The sequence below is a fragment of the Vanessa cardui genome, chromosome 3 (genome assembly GCF_905220365.1).
Source record: "Vanessa cardui chromosome 3, ilVanCard2.1, whole genome shotgun sequence".
Taxonomy (NCBI): domain Eukaryota; kingdom Metazoa; phylum Arthropoda; class Insecta; order Lepidoptera; family Nymphalidae; genus Vanessa; species Vanessa cardui.
The window spans coordinates 11,270,656-11,292,891 of NC_061125.1; the positions used below are offsets into that span (position 1 = coordinate 11,270,656).

Genomic DNA, 22,236 nt, shown 5'->3' on the forward strand with positions numbered 1-22,236 from the left:
CCAGGGGGCGAACGTTTCATTCCCAAGGTGTGCTATTAATCATAAACTCATTGCACACATACAGTCCTCACACATATTTATTGACAACACTTTAACAGACTTAGATTTCTGCTACTTTTTACAAACAAAGCAGACGTCAACTACTATGGATTCAAACTTGAAACTATAAATGGGGGTAATGAAAATCGAAATATGTTTTTTAATTTAATTAAAAATATAAAATACAGCCTTGATTTTTATAAGATAAGATATATAAATATAATTTTTTACCACATAATTTAATTTAACTTACGATTCATCTAATATTTTCAAATTTAAAGAGTTGATACACTGTTTTGCTTACACTAGGCCCAACATTTCGACTTGTTAGCCCACATTTTAAGTTGGCCAATAATATTTCTGCTTCCTTCTCTGTGCAGAGTTCATATGCCTTTATCAGAGCTACAGGAGTTTTATACACATTAGTAATTGCTAGAGCCTTTTCAACTGAGACACCTTTTAGTTGAAGAAGTAGTTTTATAAATGTATCTGTTACTGAGAGTGGCTTATTTTTTATTGAGGACTTATTGAAGAACTCAAATGTCATAAGTATATCATTACATGATTCTTTGTTATGTCCTTTTAATTGTTTGTTCTGAAAATATAAGAATAATAATTTAAATACTTTAATAACTTACTATGTATATAATTAAATACATGTAGTATTAGAAAGTACCTTAAATTCAAATGTTAATCTTAATGTCATCATAGCTAAGAATCTAGCTGAATGGGTCAGAGAGTCAGTCACATGGACCTTAAAATCATCCTGAACTCTTGTGTTTGCTAGACCCTGCATCAAAGTCTGCACAGGTAAACCAACATATTTGTTTTTACCATAACTTTCCACCATATAAATAACATGTTTCAATCCACACTTTCTCAGTCTAAATTTTTGCTCATGGAACCTTCCATCCTTAATACTAGCACCTAAATCATCCATTCTTTTTCTTTCCACAACATACGGAAGAACTAGTTCTTGATTACTGGTTTTATGACGAGCCACCCAGGTAAAATCTCCAACTTTTAAACTTCGGTACTCATGTTTCAAGTCAGGGAATTTGTTAAACTGTGCCACTGTAGGATCATTCTTTTTGGAACACCTGAAAAACTATAAAATTTATATTGCATCTTAAAATTAATTTGAAATATTTCTTTTGTTTGTAATAAATTATGTAAATTAATACCAAAACAAAATAACCCACCCACTAGTTTCGTTTTTGTCAATCAATAGTATGATATCAAAAGTTCCAGCATCCATCACTATTATTTGTTGGTCTAAGTCTGCAATTTGCTCATCTATTAAATGGTCTTTTATTAAAGAATTATTTTTCAAAATATGATCTGTTTTAGAACTATCCTCTTCAAGAACAATAACTTCATTTTCTACATTCTGCGATGCTGCAGTATCATATGATTTATCATTAAAAATTATATCATTAACAGTTGGCATATTTTGAGTGTCCAAGAAAAGTTCTTTGGCTACAGATATACCCAAATCTGTTAAAGAGTATTGACATTTTCTACCCCCAGTTTTGTTTACTAAACCTTTTGATATTAGCCTGCTCATGTTTGACCATGCAGTATAGAAAGTTTCTGGTTTTGGTCTGGTAAAAGATTCTTCACAATATTTTTGTGCTATGTTAATCAGTTCATCTTTTTGTAGGGACTGTGTACTGCTACATGTTGTATGATCTAATAGACCCATCAAGATAGCGTAACCACCAGAACGAAAAGCTGGTTTGTACTTCATTTTATTTTTTTTGTTTCTTGGATTGGGATGAGCAGCACTAGAGTGTACTTCAGAAGATTTATTTTTTTCTATAGGTGACCTAGGTAAAGTCGGTGCATCTGGAGGTGGTGAAATGGAAATATTAATTCCATTTGGGGAAGGGTTAGATGTCACTTTATTTAAATTTTTATATTCTTCCAGTCGTTTATCAATGAATAAGCACAGACGTTTATCAAATCCTTTGAGTATAGCACACTCGGCTCCAGACTGTAAAGGCAAAGGATATTTTGATATAGAATCCAGAGCTTCTTTTAGGATGCTTTCAAACTTACTATTTTTTTTATGTGCTTGTTCGAATAATTCCTCTAACCAATACTGAAATAAAGGATTTGGTCTCGCTCTTTTAAAAGTTATTCTTTTGCCTTCTACCAGACTCATTTTTGAAATTATTTTTTAAAATTATATAAAAAAAACTGAATGTCTAATCAAAGTTTTAAGTAAATTAGAATATACTTAATTAATTCACCCATAGTAATTATTTTAAAACTTATAAACATTTAAAAGTGAGGTAAACAGTTTACATATAAAATTCATATTGTCTGGTCTATTGTCAACATTGTCATTGTCAACTCAACTTTTATATTAGAGATGTACCGTGAACGGTTTTTTATAACGGAAAATCATAAATAGTATATATTAATTTTGTCAGGGTCTCAAAATAAATCAAAAATATTATGAGGTATACACAGTGTGCATTACTCAATCGATTCGAGAATAAATTTAGAAAGATATTATATTAAGGTAGTTACATGTATTAGAATATCTAAAAAATACTATTATACGTTAAATTTTATTATGACTTTTTTTAATTGAAATATAAATAAGAAAATATTTCCGCGGAAAAATTAAATTATTGTACACTTAAACCATTCATGAAGGATTTAGGAAAAGCAGTGGTAACAGCATAAGAGTTGTTAAGTCGGGTAATTAACGAACTTATACTGACAACATCGATTTGAAAGGAACTTAATTTAATCTGTTGCTGATTCTTTGACTTTCGTCTAATGTGTGACAATAATATTAAATGTTGTTGCTTGGGGTTGTGATAATCAATTTATTAAACAATACAATGTTTTATTTGTGAGAAAGTGAATTGCAATAGCAAACCATCAAAATGTCGCTCGAAATACCGTTAATGAGCACCGATGAGGTGATATTAAAGTGTTGAATATGACGCGGTTTTTCTTGTGTGTAAATGTCAATCGCGTAATCATATTTCTTACTATTTATACAGGTGATAGAGTTAGACCCGGAACAACTCCCGTCTGGAGATGAAGTGCTCAGTATTTTACAACAAGAACGATCCCAACTCAATGTCTGGATCAATGTTGCGGTAAGATCAGATTAACCTATATAGAGGAGTCAATATGTATCATATTATTAAATAATAGAAAAATCTGTCTACTTTATTAAATCTATTGTTTTATATTACTGCTAACGATCCCTTAAATCCCTTTATTTTCAGCTTGCATATTATAAACAAAAGAAAATCAATGATTTTCTTAAAATATTGGAAGCGTCTCGTGTGGATGCCAACATTGACTACAGAGAGTTTGAGCGGGATCAAATGCGTGCCCTCGATATGTTGGCTGCATATTATGTCCAAGAAGCGAATAAGGAGAAGTCAAAGGACAAGAAAAAGGAGTTATTTACAAAAGCAACATTGCTCTATACTATGGCGGACAAGATTATAATGTATGATCAGGTAATTGTAAACATATTACTTCTGTTATGATACAGTACAATTTAATGATATAGAATATTTAATGCTGTAGTGATATTTCATCTACTTAGTTTTTTATTATTTCACTATGTTGCTATTATTTTATATAAAAAAATTATGTCAAACATATTTAGTATACAGACTCTCGGTATTATAAATACTTTAATTTTATGTTTTAGAACCATCTTCTTGGTCGGGCTTACTTTTGTCTTCTCGAAGGTGATAAAATGGGACAAGCAGACACTCAGTTTAATTTTGTGTTGAACCAGTCTCCTAACAATGTACCATCACTACTCGGTAAAGCCTGTATTGCATTCAATAGAAAGGACTACAGAGGAGCTTTAGCATTTTATAAGAAAGCACTGAGAACAAATCCAAATAGTCCAGCAGCATTGCGTCTTGGAATGGGACATTGTTTTATGAAGTTGAATAATCAGGAGAAAGCTAGGTAAGTAATTATATTAATAAGGACTTACTGAAATTTTTAATTATTTCAATTTTATGCTTAAGAATATAAAATATATTTTCTTTTTATACTATTGCCATATTTTTTTTGTATATTCGGTGCTAAAAAGACCAAAATATAAATTTCACTAAAATGTAAGGCACATTAGGCCAAATGAAATAGACTCAATACTAATAATAACAATAATAAAACTATAATAATAGAACTATTCAAATTTGTTTAAAGTGGCAACTACACACTTGTACCTAACCTTTTATATATTACTAGATAGTTTACGGAAGATAATGATATGTTTTATTCTAGAATGGCTTTTGAAAGAGCCCTGCAACTGGATCCTCAGTGTGTTGGTGCATTAGTGGGACTTTCTATTTTGAAACTAAACTTACAAGAGAGTGAATCTAATAAAATGGCTGTCATCATGTTGTCAAAGGCTTATGCTATTGACCTTAAGAACCCAATGGTGCTTAACCATTTAGCTAACCACTTCTTTTTTAAAAAGGTAGGTTTTTTGTAAATTTAGAGAACTAATTAAAAATCATAATTGATTTTATATATAATCTCTCATATGTATAAAATTAACTTACCAGGATTACAACAAAGTGCAACATCTAGCTCTCCACGCCTTTCACAATACTGAAAATGAAGCAATGCGAGCAGAGAGCTGCCACCACTTAGCGAGAGCATTTCATGCACAAGGTGACTGCGTGCAGGCTTTCCAGTATTACTACCAGGCAACTCAGTTTGCCCCACCAAACTTTGTGTTGCCCCACTATGGCTTAGGACAAATGTATATTTACAGAGGTGACACTGAAAATGTAAGTTTCATTTTGAAAATAAACTTGTTGTGTTGACTGTACTAGATTTTTTTTTTTAAATTGACTTTACTAATAAAAAATATTGTTACTCAACAGGCTGCCCAGTGTTTTGAGAAAGTTCTTAAAGCACAACCAGGAAATTATGAGACTATGAAGATCCTGGGATCCCTGTACGCAAATTCTCCATCACAACTACAAAGAGATATTGCTCGACAACATTTGAAGAAGGTTACTGAACAGTTCCCAGATGATGTAGAAGCTTGGATTGAATTGGCCCAAATATTGGAACAAAATGACTTGCAGGTACAATTTTTTACTTAATAATCTTTTTATAATTAATTGTTCTGTTGGCCTCTCTTAGTTCAGTATGTGCGTAATGCACAAGCACAAAAATAAACTCATTGATTTATGTATTGGTTCCTCAAAATAGGATTACAATAACAATTTGTCAAAAGTATTACTTCTATATCAAATGACATAGTTTTTCTTTAAATGAAACATAAATAATAATGTAAATGTTTAATCATTTAGGGCTCCTTAAATGCATACTCCACGGCAATGAAGATCTTAAAAGAGAAGGTGAATGCGGACATTCCAGCTGAAATATTGAACAATGTTGCAGCGCTCCACTATAGACTTGGAAATTTACCTGAAGCAAAAAAATATCTTGAAGAAGCCTTAGAGAGGCAAGTTAAAGTATTTTCTTATTTAATATTCTTTTATTATAATTATCAACTTTACTTTTTTATTCATTGCATTCTGATACATACATATTAAAACTATAATGTTGTCCTAAATTACATTTACATAATTTATCGTCTTAAATTACATTAAATTACTATATTTGTTGTGACTGTTTTATAATTTTACATATTTTTTTTATTTGTATCAGTATTTATATTTTATATTCTTTTCTCTTTCCCTTTCCTGCTACCTCTCTGACTCCCTGCCTCTGTCTTTTTCCTCTCTCTTTGTCCATATCCCCTTCCTTCCTAGCTTCCTTTAGCAGACTAACTCCCTTCCTTCCTCTTGATGACTTCCTTCTACCCTTTCTCTCACCGACTCCCTCTTTCTCTCTCTCTCTCTCAGTGTGTCTTTCTATATTATGGGTAAATAAATGTAATAATTATTATTTTATTGTTTGTTTTAACCAACAGAGAAAAAGTTGATGCAGAAACATTGGATGCACAGTACTATAATTCAATAGCAGTCACAACTATGTACAATCTAGCAAGACTCAATGAAGCACTTTGCGTGTACAATAAAGCTGAAAAACTATACAAGGATATTTTAAAGGAGCATCCTAATTATATAGACTGCTATTTAAGGTGAGTTAATTAGAAAAAGATAAAATTAAATTTCTGTATTTGTTTGTTAGTTTCAATCAATCAATAGTTACAATCATCATAATGGTAGCAATTTGAGTATTAAAAATATTAAAGTATTAAAAATATATTTTTAAATATTGTAGTATTAATTTTTAGCATCACAGCACCTTTTAGACTTCACGATTAAGTTTTTATTTATTTTTATTTAATAAAATATGAATTTCAGACTGGGCTGTATGGCTCGTGACAAGGGACAAATCTATGAAGCCTCCGATTGGTTCAAAGAAGCTCTTAAAGTAAACATAGAGCATCCGGTCACCTGGTCTCTCCTGGGAAATTTGCATCTAGCGCAACAGGAGTGGGGACCGGGACAGAAGAAATTCGAAAGAATTCTGCAAAATTCTTCCACTTCTAATGATGCTTATTCACTTATTGCTCTCGGTGAGTTCACAGATTTATTTTTGGTTAGTGTGTTGTTGTTTTTTTGTTGACTTTTGTGATGTTTCTTAAATATATATTCACGAGATCATTTAAAAAGCTATTGAAGCAGTTGGATAAAAAAAAATAAACATAAATTACATTGGTTGTATACTATTTTTTTAAGGTTTTACATATATACTTGTTATTTTTTGTTGTTAACATAATAATGTTTTAGGAAATGTTTGGCTACAAACTCTGCACCAGCCATGTCGCGAGAAAGACAAAGAGAAGCGACACCAAGAGCGGGCCCTAGCCATGTATAAGCAAGTCCTCAAGAATGACCCTAAGAACATTTGGGCGGCCAATGGAATTGGATGTGTTTTGGCACATAAGGTAATTTTATTTATATGTGAAAAATGGATTTTTTATAGAATTGGACTCTTGTATAGTACGACACAACTTAGATGTCGCATCGGCAAAATTCGTAAAACCGATCACATCCGAATTGAGTACGCTATCCCAAATTATCAATATTTATTTCTTATGCGAATATGATCTTTGCACAAACGTAATAACTTGTTATATCATGTGACCGAATATATTCGTAAATTTTGACATGCACTTGCTTTCTCTGACGCGTGAATCTATTAGCAACGAATAGTGTCGAATGGCGCGATAGGGAGCTATTTCTATTGGTTGTGTAAATCGACAGTAATCGGTTTTATTTTCATTCCATTGCATTTTCCGATGCTACATCTAATTTGTGTCCTACTATATGTATTTACATAATAAAGTAAATTTGTTTCAAAATATATTAATCTGTTACATTGTTATTGAAGGGATGCATAAATGAAGCTCGTGACATTTTCGCGCAAGTGCGTGAAGCGACCGCAGATTTTCCGGACGTCTGGATGAACATCGCGCACATATACGTCGAGCAAAAGCAGTACATCAACGCCATACAGATGGTTAGAAACTCTTTTTTACTCTGCCTACATACTCATCTGCACCATATTGTTGATATAAAGCAACAACTCTCGCTTGATTATAGTCTGTTCGCGTTAAGAATGCAGTGAGTTGTCATTGTTTACCGGCTTTACTCCGCCCCCTGACCAATCAAATCTTTTCAAATTACAAAGTCAAGTTCACATTTAATTAATTATTAACTGATATTTTTATTTTTATAATTAAAATTTTGTTTATTTATATATTCATATTTAATTTATTCAAGCTGTACACGTAATATATACATATGTATACATTGTCATATCTCGTATCGGATCGTAAGAATCATTGATACCATTTGTTATTTGTATATATCTGTATATTTGTATCTATTTATGTATGACTTTATGTATATATGTATGTATAAATGTATTTATGTACCTAGCTATATGTATGTAGTAGTTTCTTTATGTATTATATTATTTGTATCTATGCATGTAGTCTATTTCACACCACCTACCATTTCTCTGTTGGCTACTACTCCATATCACTTCGGTTGTCTGGAAGAAATCGCTTTAAAGCGATAAGACCGCCGGTTGTACCATCTTTTTTATATGTTCTTACTATAAGGCTTATCTGTTTAATTTATAATAAATAAATAAATAAATATTAGACAACATCACATACATTACTCTGATTCCAATGTAAGTAGCTGAAGCACTTGTGTTATGGAAATCAGAAGTAACGACGGTACCACAAACACCCAGACCCAATACAACATAGAAAACTAATGGTAATCTACATCGACTCGGCCGAGAATCGAACCCGGAACCTCGGAGTGGCGTACTCATGAAAACCGGTGTACACACCACTCGACCATGACCTCGACCATGGAGGTCGTCAATTTGTGGTGTACAATAAAGTATTAATCAAATATAATTTCGTGTTTCAGTACGAGAACTGCATCCGCAAGTTCCGCACGCAGCACGACGTCGAGTGGCTGACGTGGCTGGCGCGCGCGCAGACGCTCGCCGGCCGCGCGCGCGCCGCCCGCTCGTCGCTGCTGCGCGCGCGCCGCGTGGCGCCGCACGACGTCGCGCTGCTGCACAACACGGCGCTCGCGCTGCGCCGCCTCGCCGCGCACGTGCTCAAGGACGAGCGCTCCGAGCTGCGCGTCGTGCTGCGCGCCGTGCACGAGCTGCACGTGTCGCACCGCTACTTCCAGCGGCTGGCGGGCGCGGCGGGCGCGGGGGGCGCGGGGGGCGCGGGGGGCGAGGAGGGCGGGGAGAGGCGCGGCGCGGAGGCGACTGCGGCGGCGGGCGAGGCGCGCACGTGCGCGGACCTGCTCTCCCAGGCGCAGTGGCACGTGGCACGCGCGCGCAGACAGCACCAGGAGGAGCTAACGCTGCGCGACCGCCAGCGCGAGCAGCGCGAGGCATTCCGACGACAGCAGGTACTCACTGCGTCATATAAAACTAATTGTAACGGATGAATCGCGTATATTAATTATTTTTTTAATTGACGACCTCCATGGTCGAGTGGTGTGTACACCGGTTTTCATGGGTACGCCACTCTGAGGTTCCGGGTTCGATTCCCGGCCGAGTCGATGTAGATTACCATTAGTTTTCTATGTTGTCTCGGGTCTGGGTGTTTGTTGTACCGTCGTTACTTCTGATTTCCATAACACAAGTGCTTCAGCTACTTACATTGGGATCAGAGTAATGTATGTGATGTTGTCTCATATTTATTTATTATTTATTTTAAACATCCCGACGTTTCGAGCACTTTGCAGTGTTCGTGGTCACGGGTACGTCTACCCGTGACCTACTATACTATTGTGATTAATATACGCGATTCATACGTTATAATTAGTTTTATTTAAATGTGTAATAATCGCGAAAGTTTAAGACAACACTGCGCTCCCATATCAATAGTAAAATTAATAAATATTGATCACCCGAGATTTCTCATTATTTTCGGCAGACCGAGATTTCGTTGATTTTTTCTCTCTGATATTTCTAAAGCTAATGAAATATTAAACTCCAACTTGAATTAACACGAGACTAAATAGTTAATTTCACTTTTAGGAAGAGGAACGCAAGCGCCGAGAAGAGGAACAAGCGAAAAGTACGGTGGAGATGTCACAGAAGCGTCAAGAGTACAAGGAGAAGACAAAAAACGCTCTGCTATTCGCCGACATGCCCACTGAGAGCAAGTCTAAGGGCCGAGGCAGGCGACGCGACGAATACGTCTCTGACTCTGGGAGCGAACCCGATAGACCCAGAGAAGAAGGGTAAATGACATGATAGTTTTACTGGATATGAAAGCCATATCTTTTATTTTTGAAATTTATTATGTATTTAGACTCAAGTCAAGATGAAACGGATAGAACGCGTGCATCTTAACCGATGATTGCGGGTTCAAACCCAGGCAAGCACCGCTGATCTCGTACTCGGCGGTGAAGGAAAACATCGTGAGGAAACCTGCATGTGACAAATTTCATAGAAATTCTGCCACATGTGTATTCCACTAACCAACATTAGAACAGCGTGGTGGAATATGTTCCAAACCTTCTCTAAGGGAGAGGAGGCCTTTAGCCCAGCAGTGGGAATTTACAGGCTGTTGTTGTTGTTGTTGTTGTTGTTGTATTATGTATTTAAGATAGTGTAAGCCCATATAACTAACATATATACTTAATATCTAACAGAGGCGAGCCAAAGCAGCGCAAGCGCAAACGCGAGGCGGGAGAGGGCAAGGGCCGCTCGCGCAAACGCCGAGACGCGCGCGCATCCGCCAGCGACAGCGACGCGCCGCGCAAGCGACCGCGCAAGAAGGTAAACCCACGCTTGACTACCCCTGGTCCAACATATTACATATATTGTCTTTTGCGACCCAGTTTATTATTCGGTCGATGCAGTGTAATAACACTGCGAGTAAAAAAAACACAGACGACAAGGACGGACGAACATATGAGCCACCGCTGTGTTACCACTGATAATCAGGTTGTCAGTGGTCACCACTGCCTATAGACATTGGCGCTGTACGAAATATTAACCATTCCTTGCATTACCAATGCGCCACCAACCTTGGGTACTAAAACATTATGTGCCTATAGTTGCACGACCTCACTTACTCTTCAAACCAGAAATCAATAAAACTGAATACTAATATTTGGCTTTAGAGTAGATCTGATGAGTTGGCGGTACCTAGCCAGGTGCGCTTGCACAAAGCCCAACCACCACACTTCTTATTTTAATGGCTTGAAAAAGCATCCTCAAGGATACACCTTGTGGATTTTGCATTGATGTATCGCTAACAAACAAGTTGTTTACCAAAAGCGGAAAAGTGGAATTATATCTATGGGACCAACGAAACTTTAAAAATATTTAAACCAAAATTGTTATACATTGTTGTTAATAATAATAATTTCAGGGCGAGAAAGGTATTGGCCGTCGAGAAAAAGCGAAAATATCTGAACCCAGTGCGAAACAACGCGCTAAAATCGTTTCCAAAGAAACGATCTCGACGTCCGAGTCGGACTCGGACAACGAGCGAAAGTCCCGCAGTCGGAGTCGCAGTGGGAGTCGCAGCCGCAGCGGGAGTCGCAGTCCGCCTGCTACTAAGGGCAGGAAGAGAATTATGTCGGCATCGGATAGCGATAGGTAACTTCAAAACATTACTCAACTCGCTACATAACAAATATCTATACTCAATGTTGTCTTAAATTTTCGCGATTATTACACATTGCAATAAAACTATTTATAACGGATTTGAATCGCGTATATTAATTATTTTTAACATCCCGACGTTTCGAGCACTTTACAGTATAACTAGTTTTATTTCAAAATATCTGTACTTCCAAAACAATATACTTTAAGCCATGTTTTCAACTCGTTTCCTTAATTTTTCTTCTAAGGTCCCGTTCAAAGAGCCGATCGAAATCCCGCAGCAGATCGGGTTCAGTTAAAAGCCGTTCCAGGTCCAAGAGTCGATCAAGATCAAAAAGCCGATCTAGGTCAAAAAGCGGTTCAAGGTCTAAGAGCCGCTCACGGTCTAAAAGCCGATCGAAATCTAGGAGCAAATCTAGATCTAAAAGCCGCTCGAGATCTAAGAGCGGTTCTCGGTCCAAGAGTCCATCTAGATCTCGTTCCAGGTAAAACATTAAAAAAAACATATTTATTATTGAATATTAGTAGTATATTTAATAAATATTAGTACTAATTATTCATTTCATAATTTAGTTTGTGTTATCTATATTAAGATGTGTAAACATCTAAGATTTTGGATTATTTCATATTTAATTTAAAAAAGAGAATATAATCTTAGATGTTTAAATTAAGCTTATGCTATATGGATTTTTTTTAAACTAGTACTCACATAAATCGTAACGTAATCTTTGGACTATGAATCAGACATATTATTCGTAATAACAAAATATCACACCTAATAAACACTTTAATATTTCCAGATCTAAAAGCCGTTCCAGATCTAAGTCCAAGAGCGCTTCGAGGTCTCGTTCCAGATCTAAAAGCGGATCACGTAGTCGTTCCGGCTCCAGATCACATTCAGGCTCTAGATCCAGATCTGGATCGAGGAACTCCAGACCAGCGACACCTGAATCCAGGAAGTCTGTATCGGCGAGTGAAGACGAAGCTTAGATATTTGTGTAAATATTTAGTGTTTTAAATGAATGTGTTACCTCCAAGGTATATTGTAATTTTCTTTCAAATATATTATCATATGAATACCTCTGAGCCTCAATTAATACTGTGAATATAAATTATATGGAGATTTATCTCCTACTTAAAAACTCCCATATTCCATAAGTTTCAAGATGACAATAAACCATGAAAATAGTAAATTCCGGTACACATGTATAAAATACACATCAATTTGGATAGTATATCTCTAAAAAATGCCAATGCACTTTGCATTGGCATTTTTTATTTTTATAATTTATAAAGACAAAGCTCATCAAACAAAGATAAATTCATTCTACTGACTACTTAAATATCTTAATATTCAATAAATCTTCTCCATAAATATGTCTTTCCTCAATTTAAAAATGAAACATATTTTACATTTAATACTTACTAACGACCCGTCCCGTCTCCCCACGGGTGCAATGCTATGACATCACAGTAGAAACATCTCAAACTAACAGTGTTTCCTTATTAAATTGTCCATGTTCATATTATGTACAAAAATCATCCTCTTGAATCACTCTATCTATTAAAAAAAACCGCATCAAAATCCATTGCGTAATTTTGAAGATCTAAGAATACATAGGGACAGGCAGAGATAACCGACTTTATACTATATAATGATGACAATTACTACACATGTCTTAATAAAAATTAATAATCTCAAGATTCTCAAGTACTCAGATCAAAGTAGATTTCAGTTAACTTATATTGCCTTAAACCTGTACAGGACATAATATGAATAAAAATTAATGGTATATTTTTATTTCATCACATTTGCCTAATCTGTGACATGTTGTAGATGCTAACAAGAGCTACATTATCAAATTATTGCACATTAAAAGGATAGTGGTTCTATTAACTTTGTCAACCATGTCAAATAAATTTCTTTGTTCATTAATTTTGAAATATACTTCGTATGTTATACGACAGTAAGAATTCGTTTTATTTTAAATAATTTAGTTTGTCATGATTATTTATATTTAGCGTTGATAATGATATAAGTATTATAAAATTGCCCTCGTAAGTGTACATATTTTACATACATTTCTTCAAAATTAGAATGAGTCATTTTATAATTTCTAATATTTATCAAGTGTGTATTATGATTTTTAGATTGTTTTAAATTGAATTTAAGGTAGCTTTGCCTTTACTTAATAATTTCCACATTTTTCAAGAAAATTATTGTCTTCATAAAATTATAAGGGTTATAAGGAAATACAAAAAAAATAATAACACTTATATTCTTGAAAACATTGTATATTTTATGATCTATAATTATATAGTGAGACAAATTTTTGAGACATGCAGAAAACATTATGGTTAAAATCTCATTCAGATATTGGTGTTATTGTTCAATACATATTATTTAAAATACCATCGCAACACATTTCCAATCAATCTAAAACCTGATCCAAAATCAAACCTTTACCCTTCTAGGAGTTATTTGCAGAACACTGTAAAATGCTCTTTTTATGAAATTCTTTCGATATAAAACCAAGGATATAAAAAATCAAATAAGCCAATTTGATAACATCATAGGAGTCCTATAAAAAAGTCTTACATACACATTATTTATATATATAAACTATGATTACATCTGTTATGTTAATCGAGGGCGATTAAACAATGAAAGGTCATTTTTAAAAACAACATACCATATTTTTGAAGAGAAAAGACTAACTGGTCATAACTGCCTAGACATAAACCCTGAAAGAATATTATCTATTCCTCACACAAACCATGGTATTGTCGTTGTGCCTGTAATACAATGGCACACTCATTCTTAGACCCAAAACAGCAATACAAGGTACTATTGTCTGGCAGTAGACAAGTGACTAGAGGTTGGAGCAAACAGCCCTACACTAATAAATATGATTAAGCTGCCGCCACATAAGTTTTGTACAGTTTTTATTGAAATTATTATTTAATATATTATGTATAAAAAAACATTTAGCATAACTATGCAAACATGTTTCTTTTCAATAAGAAATAAAAACATTCAAATCCATTTATCATTTTGAGTCAATCAATATTTTAACTAATGGACTAAATATTTTCAATTGCATATTAGAATCTTACTTTTAGTAATTGAGCGTTATACATAAATCTTATACTAGACAAGCGATTACAGTAAATAATTAATATAACTCAATTCGAATAAATTCTTTAAAATATAACATCACAATAATCTCTTAATATCAAATAAATCACAGTATGAAATAGTTTAATGTACTTAAAATATTTTGAATCTATAAAAAAGAAATATTAACGATTTCGTCATAGGTAGGTGTCATATTAATTCTTTGGTTAAATAAAATAATATATGAAGCATTCTAATTTATCTAAATATTTTCTATAAAATCTCGACTATTTTATACTTAAATAGTTTTCATAGAAATGTAAATGCAGCTTTTGAATATGGCTGTTTAAAACAATTTTAAGTGTTTTAAAAAGTGAGTCTACATTAAATACCACAAGAAAATATTACATATACTATTTAAGAATATTACTTAAATCTATGTAGAAACTACATTAAAATTCCATACAAACATCACTAAATCTAATTGATTAAAATTGAGTAAAAATTCGAGTATATGGCAGTTTATGTTTATATAAATTTTCAATTCGTTTATTGCGGGTTAAAATTTTATTCCAATAACAATATATGGTATTATTTTTCGATAGTTGTTACTGTGCGCTAAATTTTACATCAACTATTATTATATACTTCTACAAACATTTAAAATTAAATGTGACTAATATTTAGTTTTATTAAGTTACTTTTAATTTATTATTTGTATAACTAATGTTAAGCATAAAATAAGAATTACATTCTTGAGATTTTAACAACAGAAGTATAAATTTTTCTAAGACTGAAAATTCAATCTATTCAAAACATACATTCAAGTTAGTAAGATTTCTTTACAAATACATACATTAAAACTAGCGAACTAACACTTCAAATTCCTGCTCATTTAAAATAAGATATATTTTAGCTAATTATATTATAACTATTAAGCGTAATCAACTGTAAATAAATAAGACTATTAAAATCATAATTTGATTTTAGAATGTAATATTCAAAAACAATATATTTGAGGCGGTTACTTGCTTTGGTCCTAAAATATGAACTTAATTATTCCTTAACTAATAATACAAATGTTAAGAAGCTATAAGATAAATACAACATTGCTAATTTTGAGTTGGTTCTTTGGTATTATTGATACCATTTGAGTGTCCAAAAGTAACATTTCCATTTGGAACATTAGATAAGTTTGTCTGTGGCCCGCCAAGGAATGATGTAAATGTTGTATCTCTACTCATCGGTGGTTCTAGTCCCTCTGAGAGGGGAATGCAGTCCAGAGTGGGCACTGTGAACTCCCTATAAGTAAAAGCATTTAAAGAGGATTATGTATAAGCAAGCAATATTTCCATAACATTTATTTAGTTATTTGCTTCTAGTTAAGGTATGTTTATTAGAAATTTCAGTGTACTAGTTTTAAAATAAGATGATATCATTAAATATGTTACAGATAAAGTGTAAAATATATTTATTTTTTTTTAATGGGAAGAATTGAATGTTTAAATAACAAAATATAATATTGTTTTCATTTTCACTCACATGGAAACATTATCCTGTGACTGCACAGAATCATGGATGAGTTGAGGAAGTATGGGCGCCGGCGGGGGACATGTGGGTCGTGAACTGAACAGGAACACGCCCACCATTGCCAACAAATAGGATAGGAAGTACAACGCGTGAAACTGAAATAAAACGTTAATGTTGAAAGATATTTAGCACATACATATTTAAAAACCCAGAGCAAACCATGGGGTGGAATAAACTCCAAAACTTCTCCTCAAAAGTACCATCCAAAAACAAATTTACAGGTTGTTGCTTTAGTTTAATTTAAGTCAACTTACCTTAAATTGAAATATGTACATTCCAGCAATAAGTGTATAATAATCTGCAGAGAGAAAAGATAGATGCAGTATAATAGAGCCAGAATCACGCAGCATGAAACTCTGTAATATCTGAAATATTGTCTGCACCCCACAGTAACTTCCCAGCTGCACAATTGTATCAAGCTCATACCAGTTGAATGTCAATACTTCTCCAAACTCCAGGAAAAATGTTTGAGTGCAAGATAGAACACTGCCAATAAAACCAAGCAGGGCCAGGTACTCTGCACATGAATGTGATTGGAGCATGATTTCTTGAAGCACAGTCATTACTGCATAAAGGAGAGAGCCTCCTAAGCAGAGCATATCTCCTACTAGTTGATTTTTACCTGAAATATTTCAAAATAATACAAAAACTATACATATAGTTTACCAAAATCTTAGATATTTTGCTAAATATATTATTTTATCAATTATATTCTGTTTGTAAATATTATTTAAAGTCAAATACTATTTTTTTTATATATATAAACAATTACAATAATATCAAATATAAGTTCATAAATATATCAAGGTAATGTAAGCTAGGTTTTTGTTAGTTTCTTAAAACAACCTAGAAAAAAAAATTCAATTGAGTAAGTATTACCATCAGTAGGAGCACCCTCAACATCAGCCCACACAACACACACAACCGCCATGAGGCCCAAGGTAGCACCCGCTACATGAGCCACACCCAGCCTTTGACCCCTCCACGCTCCACCGACCAATGCAGCTCCTACTCCACTACATGCTAACAGTTGTCAGCTAAGTACTGATGTGAAACGCTGTGATAGCACAAGGAGCCAACTTGCTTCAACATCTAAAGCACAAGCTATAAGAACTAGCCACCACTTTCTGCAAATAACATAAAATATATATTAACTTATATTTAAATTTTAGTATTTATTAGAAATACAAATTATGTAGTGCTTCATTCATTCATGTAGACATAATAATTATCCAGCTAATGCAGCAGTACATACTTCAAAAGCATATTATTGGATTCATTTGTTATTACAATTGTTAGTGGTTCTGTGTTCATATTTAAATAAGTTCTTACACTGATGCATTTAAAATATCATAAGTTAAACTTCTAGTAAGTAGGATATAGGAATTTAAAGTGTTTTCAATGTTCACTTTCCTTTCAGAATTATTTGTATAATGTTACTACTTACTGTAATATTTTTTTAGGTCCAATGCATAGTAGAGATGGTGTGAATAAAATAAAAAGTATTAAATAGGGTATAATAAGCTGGCCAGTTGTAGGAAATTGCCAAGTAGCACTTTGCAGGAGTGTGGTAAGAATACATTTACCACTCAACAATAGAGACAATAGTTGACCCAAAACGATGCAGCGCCACACTTTCCTGAAATATTATAATTTTTGTATTTATTTATAAGAAGTTTGTTTTTACACAAATACGTAACAGTAAATGATAACAAACCATCGACCCAATTCCGAGAAATAATTTTCTACTTTCTCACTAAAGTTTACGTTTTCCATGATTGTAATGTATATATCCAATTATTTTATGTTAATAACACACTTGTAACTATGAATTGGATAGAATAAGTAAATAAACCATATGAATTTGCCATAATTAACTATAAACGGGCTAGGGCTACCTCAAAAGCAAAACAATTATTTGACATATTACGTTCGGAAATATTCAAGATAAAATATTAAACAACAATGTTTTAGATTTCATAAGTAATTTCATAATTATATTTTTATGGCCACACGGCACACATTACTTAACATATCAATTTACTTAGATTTATATAAATGTATATGGTACACAAAATTTGTAACAAATTTATTTATTTATTTTGAGTATTACGACTACTTAATGCATATTTTTCAATTTACAAATATAAAGAGAACAATTTAAAATAAAATTTGCAAACTTGAAAAATAAATGTTGATAATTCCTATTTTAAAATTCTTTTTTTTTTTCAAAATAAAAAAAGGGACCTAAAGGGGTTTCCTTCTGTTATTTCTCGTTTAAATAAATAATTTTATACGGTTTACTGATAACTTTGTTTTTATTTTATTCACTGTTTTTACTGTGGTTCACTGTAATTTGTTTGGTTTGATTTAAATGTCATATTGACATCAAATCAAAGTTTTTTAATGTTTTATTTGAAAAAATTTAAACCTAATTTCAAAAAGTTTGCTAAACCGATCTAAAAAGAGAATAAAATTCTGTAGTTTACGAAGCTTAGTGATATACCTTTTTTAGAATACCGTCAATTTATTTTAATAAAATGGGTGATGGTAGGTATACAAATATTAATATACTATTCATAGTATCTACTTGCTAATATCTAATACATGTAAATAACTTATATTTGCAGAAGATGTAATACGAAGAAGGCTTCTCATAGATGGGGACGGAACAGGGGACGATCGCCGCCTTAATGTTTTGCTTAAAACATTAATAAAATGGTGTAACAGTTCTGATGAAAAATCGGAAGAGAGGTTAGAATAAGGATTGATGTATTTATGTGTCATGATTTAACTTTAATAGCTAGTTGGTTGGTAGAAAATAACTACACTTTGCAAAATATGTATGCAATCAAAAAACAACAGATTATGAAAAACACTTACATATAATTTTATTAATACATTTATATTGTTGGAGTGCAACCCTTCAGCATATTTTCATAATAAAAACTAGTAAATGTTTCTAATTACAACTTAATTTTCTAGTTTTTCTCAGCACAAATTGTTGTATTTATGCAGATGGTACTGTTTGTTCAAGTAACTTGTATGAAGCATAATTAATCAAATTTAACAAACCTTGGATTCTATTCTGAAAATATAATCCAATGGAATGGAAAATTGGATTAATAGAAAATAACTCAGACTCAAATGGTCTTAAAATCTTTATTTAAAAAAGACAATATACCTATTACTAAAAAAACATATAACTCCAACTGAAGAAGAGCAGTCAAAGACACAAAGTACCTAGTAAAAGAAAGAGCTAATGGTAACCTGAAACTTTGCTTGATAGCTAAAATTCTTCTTTGGAGTTAGAGAGCTAGCTTAATATGAAATTATTAAATTAGCTTCAGTGTCAGCTTCCTGAAATAGCTACTGAGACTGTTGGTATTTTTTTTGCATTTGTATTTAAATATGCTTGAGCATGTTTTATTCCCAATTGTGTATCATTGTCTGTGTGGTTATTATTTTTATAGACATTAAATTTACACCACAAGGTGCAGTTTTCGTGTCAGTTTTTATTTAAAAACCTATTTACAATAAATATATGTATGTATCAAAGGAGCTCCTACCATTTTATTGGGTTGAATGAAATTATTTATTTTTCTTATTTATAGTATTGGCGACCTTTCAAAGTTTTCTAAATTTTTATATTTTTTTATACTATCAAATATACAGTTAAAACCTATAGGCAATATGTTATTATTAAGGCACTCTTCAAAGTAGAAGTCCGTTAAATATATAATGTGAATGTGGTGGTAATTCAATCAACCAAATAATATAATAACATTATTATATTATATTATTATATTTATTTATTATTATTATATTATTATATTATTCATTATATTATTCATTATATTATTATATTATAAAAATATACATATATTTTTTTATATTTTCAGCAAATCAACACAATATGATAGAATGTTGGCTCAACTTGCTCAATGCGAATTTGCTGTAACAAAATCCCAACTGGGCTCTGAAATGATGGCCGCAGAACTTCAAAGTTACGAATCACTATCGAAAATACTAGAAAATGGAATAGAAATAGCGAAAGATAATATAGAAAAGAGTAAAGCTGATTTAGCTCAAGCGAAGACGGTGAGAAAGAATCGTATCGAGTATGATGTATTAGCGAAGGTAATAAGTGAACAGCCTGATAGGAAAGAGACTCTGGAGCGTCTTGGTACACTGAAAACGGAATTGAGCAGTCTTGAAACCACAAAACAACAGCTCGAGAGTCGACTGTCATTGAGGAAGAAACAATTCCACGTACTTGTGACGTCGATACATCAGTTGCAAGCATTGCTAGACGAACCAGATGATTTGGAATCTATTTCCGACGATGTCGAAATGAAGGACATTGTCAACTGATTTAGCTATTAAGAAATCTATTTTTGATAATAAATAATTTTGGATATTGCATCTGTTTTAATTTATTTTTAAATTCGGGAATATTTATATTTTCTGTTAAAAAAGGCGAAATTTAACTAAATGTTAATAACGTCTTAATAAATTGAAGTTGTCAGTAGTGTAATAATCTAATCTTCAATTTTGAGTATTCACGTGCTAATATATGGGTATGCATAATAGTGTCAATTTTTTTTACATTGCATTTTTCGGTTCTCCACATATTTTTTTTATATTACATAAATTACTAAGAACTAAGAATTATAGTAAGCAACTGAGATTCTAAACTTCTACAATTCAGGCGAATTTTCAATGAGGGACCGATATTATACAAAGCCTTTATTAATAAATAAGTTTTCACAGGTTTCAATACCTACAAACATTGTAGACAAATACGAAAAAATAACATTAAGCTACGACTCGAGTTTTGTAGCGTTATTTTCTCCAGTAAGCGAAAACGACTCTTATAAATAATATTTTGCTTCATAATTACATTTAAAATCCCTCTTTACGTATACTTCATTTACTTAGATATTAATTATATGTAACTGGCGCGTGGCTCAAGGCCTGTGATCTGTTTTTGTTTCTTAAATATGTATATTTCTTGAATTATTAATATTACAAGTCCGTTGTACTTGAGTTGCTATTCTACGGGGAATTTTGTGGCTTACTATTTGCAGATGTTAACAGTCCACAAGGAATACTAAACATACGTTCATGAGGTTTTATGTGCAATTTAACAATATTTTTTTGTTAAAGCATAATAAATAACAGCATAAAATGAAATAATATAGTATTTTTAATATATTCCTATTTTGTTACGTAACACGCGGCTGTTACATGGATATTTGTAACACTACCTTTTTGCTGAGCTTTTAATATTCTGGAAGTGATTAAAACACTTAAATCAAATAATTATTAACTTACATAAATGAGTCTTCCAGAAATTTGGAATCTGTGGGATAATGACTGTTCAAGCTTTATTTGTGTTTATATAATATGTGTTAATAATAAATTTATCATGTAAATATTATGTGATAATCATAATAAAAATAATCTGATAGCAGTACTATTTACCGAACTTTTTTTATGAAATAGGTGGCAAACGACCAGGAGGCTCACCTGATGGAAAGTGACTACCAAGAAAACCTCCGGCGCAAGCTGGTTCCACAAAGTGGTTGTGCGAGGCAGAAAGTGTCTAAGAAATCGCGCTGTTATGGATTTTCGGACATCAAGGTGGTGCGGGTGAAACTTAGAATTTTGACGAGATGACCGAAGGTGAAATTCAGCAGCCGGAATTAATCCGAATAATTCCTCGAAACATTCCCCGTGAAAAATTCGGTAGAAGATGCAGAGTGATCCAACATTTCTACGCAAAGCCAAAGGATCAAGGAGATCGGAAATTTCCCGAGAAATATTAACGCGCCCGGTGTATAAGATGTCAACGGTACTGTAGTCTGCATAGCAATGAATGTTTCCGATTTGCAACAAATCATTGATATGCAGATCAGAGTGGGTGATCTATCACCGTGCGTTCTAACGCAGCCTTGTGGAACACCAGCATTGACGAATTTTAAGTCAGAGCATGCACCGTCGACAACGACCTTGGTGCTCCGATCTGCCAAAAAGCTGGTAATCCAATTGCATAATTTCCTGGGAAGCTCATAGGAAAGAAGCTTCGAAAGAAGCGCTTTGTGCCATACACGATCGAAGGCACTCAGGGACTCATTCGAATCAAAACAAAGTTTTTCGGAAACAAAACCCAATTTCTTTTAACTGGACCTGAGGGTCTACTAGTCACTAGACAAACGAGAAGATCAAAGAACATTATATAATTCATATAAAGATAATAATAAGTTTCTATTTACTTATTATACATTAAAAACAATCGCTAATTACCCAATTGCTATAACGTAATGTAACGT

General features: G+C 32.9%; 4 protein-coding genes across 4 annotated transcripts; 2 read left to right on the top strand and 2 right to left on the bottom strand.

Moving 5' to 3' along the window:
* Nucleotides 1-256: 256 nt before the first annotated feature.
* On the bottom strand, nucleotides 257-2,341 carry LOC124543798 (crossover junction endonuclease MUS81). Its single transcript, XM_047122103.1, has 3 exons — nucleotides 1,242-2,341; nucleotides 716-1,139; nucleotides 257-634 (listed from the first exon to the last, which is right to left on the bottom strand). Exons 1-3 carry the CDS (start codon nucleotides 2,204-2,206, stop codon nucleotides 296-298), a joined length of 1,728 nt encoding a protein of 575 aa, XP_046978059.1. The 5' UTR covers nucleotides 2,207-2,341; the 3' UTR covers nucleotides 257-295.
* A 481-nt stretch (nucleotides 2,342-2,822) lies between these two features.
* LOC124543578 (RNA polymerase-associated protein CTR9 homolog) lies at nucleotides 2,823-12,272 on the top strand. The gene is made up of 18 exons (XM_047121821.1): nucleotides 2,823-2,978; nucleotides 3,063-3,161; nucleotides 3,294-3,533; nucleotides 3,731-3,999; nucleotides 4,321-4,516; nucleotides 4,605-4,832; nucleotides 4,929-5,135; nucleotides 5,364-5,518; nucleotides 5,990-6,160; nucleotides 6,387-6,601; nucleotides 6,816-6,973; nucleotides 7,420-7,548; nucleotides 8,478-8,978; nucleotides 9,613-9,818; nucleotides 10,233-10,359; nucleotides 10,958-11,187; nucleotides 11,442-11,678; nucleotides 11,994-12,272. The coding sequence occupies exons 1-18, from the start codon at nucleotides 2,943-2,945 to the stop codon at nucleotides 12,181-12,183; spliced, it is 3,594 nt and encodes a 1,197-aa protein (XP_046977777.1). The 5' UTR covers nucleotides 2,823-2,942; the 3' UTR covers nucleotides 12,184-12,272.
* Nucleotides 12,273-14,609: 2,337 nt separating this feature from the next.
* LOC124543804 (solute carrier family 35 member F1-like) lies at nucleotides 14,610-17,838 on the bottom strand. The gene is made up of 6 exons (XM_047122109.1): nucleotides 17,619-17,838; nucleotides 17,349-17,540; nucleotides 16,781-17,028; nucleotides 16,156-16,523; nucleotides 15,854-15,996; nucleotides 14,610-15,613 (listed from the first exon to the last, which is right to left on the bottom strand). Exons 3-6 carry the CDS (start codon nucleotides 16,830-16,832, stop codon nucleotides 15,424-15,426), a joined length of 753 nt encoding a protein of 250 aa, XP_046978065.1. The 5' UTR covers nucleotides 16,833-17,028; nucleotides 17,349-17,540; nucleotides 17,619-17,838; the 3' UTR covers nucleotides 14,610-15,423.
* A 466-nt stretch (nucleotides 17,839-18,304) lies between these two features.
* On the top strand, nucleotides 18,305-20,324 carry LOC124543606 (THO complex subunit 7 homolog). The gene is made up of 3 exons (XM_047121855.1): nucleotides 18,305-18,451; nucleotides 18,532-18,655; nucleotides 19,804-20,324. Exons 1-3 carry the CDS (start codon nucleotides 18,442-18,444, stop codon nucleotides 20,273-20,275), a joined length of 606 nt encoding a protein of 201 aa, XP_046977811.1. The 5' UTR covers nucleotides 18,305-18,441; the 3' UTR covers nucleotides 20,276-20,324.
* Nucleotides 20,325-22,236: the final 1,912 nt, after the last annotated feature.